Genomic DNA, 4,351 nt, shown 5'->3' with positions numbered 1-4,351 from the left:
GCGCCTCTGCAGGTAGGTAGTTCTGCTGGGAAAACGGATTTTGAAAGTTAAGGGAAGAAGAAAAGATTTGAGGATGAGGATGGGAAGGGGAAAAGAGATTGAGACTGAGGAAAAAATGTAGATTTATGTCGTTTTGTTATCGGATTGAAAAGGAAAATCATTCCACCTCGCTTTTCTCTATTTTCACCTCATCCCAAACATATCCGTCTAGGCTATCTGTCTATATCTGGTATCTGCTTCATTCGTCTGTGGTTCGTCTTACCCATCCCCCCATACACACACGCACACACAGACAGACCGCTCTCCCACCCCCCCATACTCCTCTCCCCCTACACACACTCCTCGCCCCCACTCACCCCCACACACCCACCCACACACACGCACACACTCCTCTCCCCTCCGGCCATAGGATGCCGTTCGTTCCGCCTCGTCCCCCTCCCAAGCCGCTGTTTGGCGCCGGCGGCTGTTCAGCTACCTCACGGCGCTCCTCGCGGCGGACAGCTCCGTTGCGGCGGAATACCATGACCTGCAGGTGCGTGCGAGGGGGGGGGCTTTTTAGTGCTTCCTTTGTGTGCGCGCTCGCGTGTGTGTGTGTGTGTGTGTATTCGCGTGTGTATACGTGTTTTACGTGCCTAGATTTTCTGTGAGCGTGTGGGTCGAGTGTCGGGGTGGGAAGGGGGTTTGGAGGCCCGGGGTTTTTCCCGTTTGCTTTTTAATAAATCAAGGCAGCTGCGGTGGTTTGAGATTGCCATGCCCGCAACTTCCAGGCAGCTTCTTTCTGACCAGTTTAGAAACTGGCGCCAGCGTTTGCGACGTTGGATGCGTCGGCTCTTGATTACATCTTTCTTTTTTTCTGTTTGAGCGATAAAAGAAGATTTCCGGTTTCCGAGAAAATGATTTCCTCTCCCTCCCCCTTCCGAACCCTGTTGATATTGCTGTTGCAATTACTTTGTGTTAATACACCGCTCCTCTGTTGGTACTAATGTACGGAATAATCAGATCTCTTTGACTGCGGAGTACCAGCCTTCCAAGCTCATGGACCTGCTGACGTCATCGCAGTATTACTCATTAGAGGTACGACAGGTCCGGGGACGTACGAGCGACGTGCGGGTTAACAGTGGCGAAACGTCGGGTAGGAAGTGACGGTTGCAGTACACAATTGTTAGTTGTTGGTTGTCGAATAAAACATTGGTTAGTAATCGCCATTCTACTTTTATTATCAACTTCAGAAATGCGGTCGGAACCGGAGATGTGAGGACTTCTGAGGGGTTCCCTTTCCTGGGTGGGGTAGGGGTAAGGGTAAGGAGGAAGGATGATGTCATTACCGCTATGTCCCAGTAGCTTTTGCTTCCATAGCTTGGTGTAACCCGATGGTTGGGACGGGGGAAAGGAGCGAAACAAAAAGCTTCAGGTCTTAAATACCTAATCGTTGCATCTAGATGCTCCTCCTAAACGTCGCCAGGAGGGAAGAAGTGGGAAGGACTTATGGAAGTTATGGAAGTTATGGTTCGAGTCTGTCCGAGTTTTTTTCGAGTGTTTTCCCCCCGCTTTTTAACTCTTTGAATTACGCTGAAGAAAACGTGCTTTTCCCCGTACGTACGACCCGTACACAGGGCGCTCTGGCTATCTGTGAGGCTCGGGGGCTGGTTTCGGAGCAAGTGTTCGTGCTCGGTCGTATGGGGAATGCTGACCAGGCCTTGAGGCTCATCATTGATCGGTTAGGCGACATTCCCCAGGTAGGTCCTTGTGTGACACGTATTCATGTATGTATGTACACACACATACATAACGTAATAATAAATAAATATATATATGCAAATATATGTATATATGCAAATATATGTGTATATATATGTATATACACACTCACACAGCCATTCGAACAGGTGACGGCGCATTGCGATTAATGCGGGATGTCGATGAGGACCTGACACTGGCCGTTAGTACGACCCGCCAACGTCGGAGTGCTTTGGCGGTTTCTCACCCACGGGGGGGCCGGGTAGCGTCCCCCGGCCGTAGAGGGCCAGTGAGATATGTAACACATATACACGCACACATACACACAGACGCGCACACACACATACACACAGACGCACACACACGTACACGTACACACATACACTCAGACGCACACATGCACATGCACACACGTAGCATCCGTGCTCTATCTTTCCTGTTGACACAAGGGGGGAACGCAGGGGGGGGGTGCACGCCCTCGGTCGAGCAAAAGAGGGGACTGTGGCCCCCGACGTTTTCTCCCACGAAGGGGAACCCAAAGTCTCTTCTCTTCCCCCCCCCCCCCCAACACACACACAAGGAGGAGAGTGTCTCGCCGGTCGCTCATTCCCGTTGTGGTACGGTTACAGATGGTTACAGTTGGCCATTGGCCAGTGTCAGGCCCGGATTGATATGTAATAAATACATACATACATACACGACAGACACACAGACAGACGCACACACACATGCACACACACTCGCAGGCCATCGATTTTGTTGTGGGTCAGCGAGACGAGGATCTCTGGGGACGTCTGATCGACTGGGCGCTCGGCAGCCCCGAAACCACGGGCGCTTTGCTGGATTGCATCGGCGGTTTTGTGGACCCCCTGCTGCTGGTCCGCCGTATTCCCCTGGGGATGAAGGTGGACAGATTGCGAGACCGTCTGAGGGCCATCATCGCTGACTACCGGCAAGTGGAGAGGGGGGTGGGTCTGGAGTGGGTCTGGAGTGAGGATGTCAGAATCGATGTAATGTCAGGATTACTAAAAAACTCTTTAAAGCTCATTCAATTAATATATAATGGAGTTTAAGGGGTTCAGGGGGTTTTCCGCCTTTCATGTTTGAATTTTAAGGTCGCGCGAAGTGTTTTTATGTGAAGGTGTTTCTTAAAGGGGTTTTTAATATTTCAAAAAAAGGACATTTGAAGAAACCAACACTTTTTTTCCGCGCGGCTCTCTCCACCCACCGCCATGCTAAACGTTTTCTACGATACATACAAATACATATGATAAATCGTGGAAATGATAATGTGTTCAAATGCCCCCAAAGCCTCCCACCCTGTAACAATTCAATTCAATATATAAATTAATACAAACATACATGTATACATATAAATATATAAATACTTGCACACATATTCGTGGAAATGCAGCACGCAAACCTCTCTTCGGGAAGGTTGTAACGCCATCTTGAGATCCGACTGCCGACACCTCCTCGCCAAGTTGTACGATGGCACACGGCGGGCGCTGCCGTACTTGTATGTCGTACGACCTGGTACGGGCTCAAATGGCGGGCAATGGTACAGGTGAGTCATGAGGCTTATTGGTTTGACTTTTTGTTGTTGTGGTATGATGTATAATCATGTGTTTTTCTCGCGTCTTTTCCTGTTTTTCCGCGCTTTTCCTGACAAACGTCTTAAAAGCATAAAAAGTTGTTGTGGGTGCATCATCTAGAGCAACAGCAACATCGACAGCAGAGCAGCCATGGTGAGGCTGTCAGTCATTGCACTTCAGGGGGTGCTGCTGGGCCATCATCTCCTCCCTCACACACGACCTCACTAGAGGCTCCCGTGGGGCGCCTCTGAGAAGGAGAGACTGAAGGCGGAGATGATATGCGAGAGACGTAAGGGGGAATTATGTCATAATTAATGACAAAGATTATGTCATTACTCCATTATGTCATGAAAATGATAATTAATTATGTCATTTATTATTATGTCGACGTACGTGTCATCCTTCACCTGACATTGCCGTATTAGTCGACGTACTCTTCAATTTACATTGCCGTACTCGTCGCTGTACTCGTCGCCCTCATCTTAACCTCTCAACCCCTCAACCTAACGTTTCAATGGCTAACTCACTCTAATTGGCACTATAAGTTGAAATTTTACGAAAGATTACGCTTATCTGGATCTGAGGAACCCCGTTACCATATTGTAGTTCAATTAAACTGCCTTAGTTACGCAAGGTCTTATGACGAAAAGAACGTCGTTTGATTAGACAACGAAGTCACAATTCCCGCAAAACTGATGATCCAAAAGAAAAAAGTAAAAAACGGTGCGAAATTTGAAATTTGAAAACCAGTGCTCTCTTCACACAAACCCGCAACGACAAATGCTATATATATACTCCTCATCCGCTCTTGCATGTCATAGGCTCTCCCTGTCGTACACGCACGCTCTGCACACGCCGTACAACATTTCCTGCAGGTGTGATGTCGTACACGGCGGAAAGTTGCAGCCCGTTAGCCCGTCCGAAATGATTCCCGACGAGGCGGCGGCGGCGGCGGCGACGGTTCATATGCTCCCGGGATATCGGAGCCAGGGGCAGTCTCCGTTTCCCAGTGCGCTAGG

At 49.2% G+C, this 4,351-nt stretch overlaps 1 protein-coding gene across 1 annotated transcript; it reads left to right on the top strand.

Annotated features, from left to right (window-relative positions):
- Window positions 1-436: 436 nt before the first annotated feature.
- On the top strand, window positions 437-3,308 carry VOLCADRAFT_61071 (uncharacterized protein; the record flags this gene model as incomplete). The annotated part of the gene is made up of 5 exons (XM_002951000.1): window positions 437-532; window positions 1,000-1,074; window positions 1,614-1,736; window positions 2,484-2,716; window positions 3,152-3,308. Coding segments are annotated over 5 exons (684 nt in total), but the record flags the coding sequence as incomplete, so codon positions are not given.
- Window positions 3,309-4,351: the final 1,043 nt, after the last annotated feature.

This window comes from Volvox carteri (assembly GCF_000143455.1).
Source record: "Volvox carteri f. nagariensis unplaced genomic scaffold VOLCAscaffold_21, whole genome shotgun sequence".
In the NCBI taxonomy this organism is placed as follows: Eukaryota; Viridiplantae; Chlorophyta; class Chlorophyceae; order Chlamydomonadales; family Volvocaceae; genus Volvox; species Volvox carteri.
Note: the sequence above shows the minus strand (reverse complement) of the source record. Positions and strands in the feature narration are given on the sequence as shown.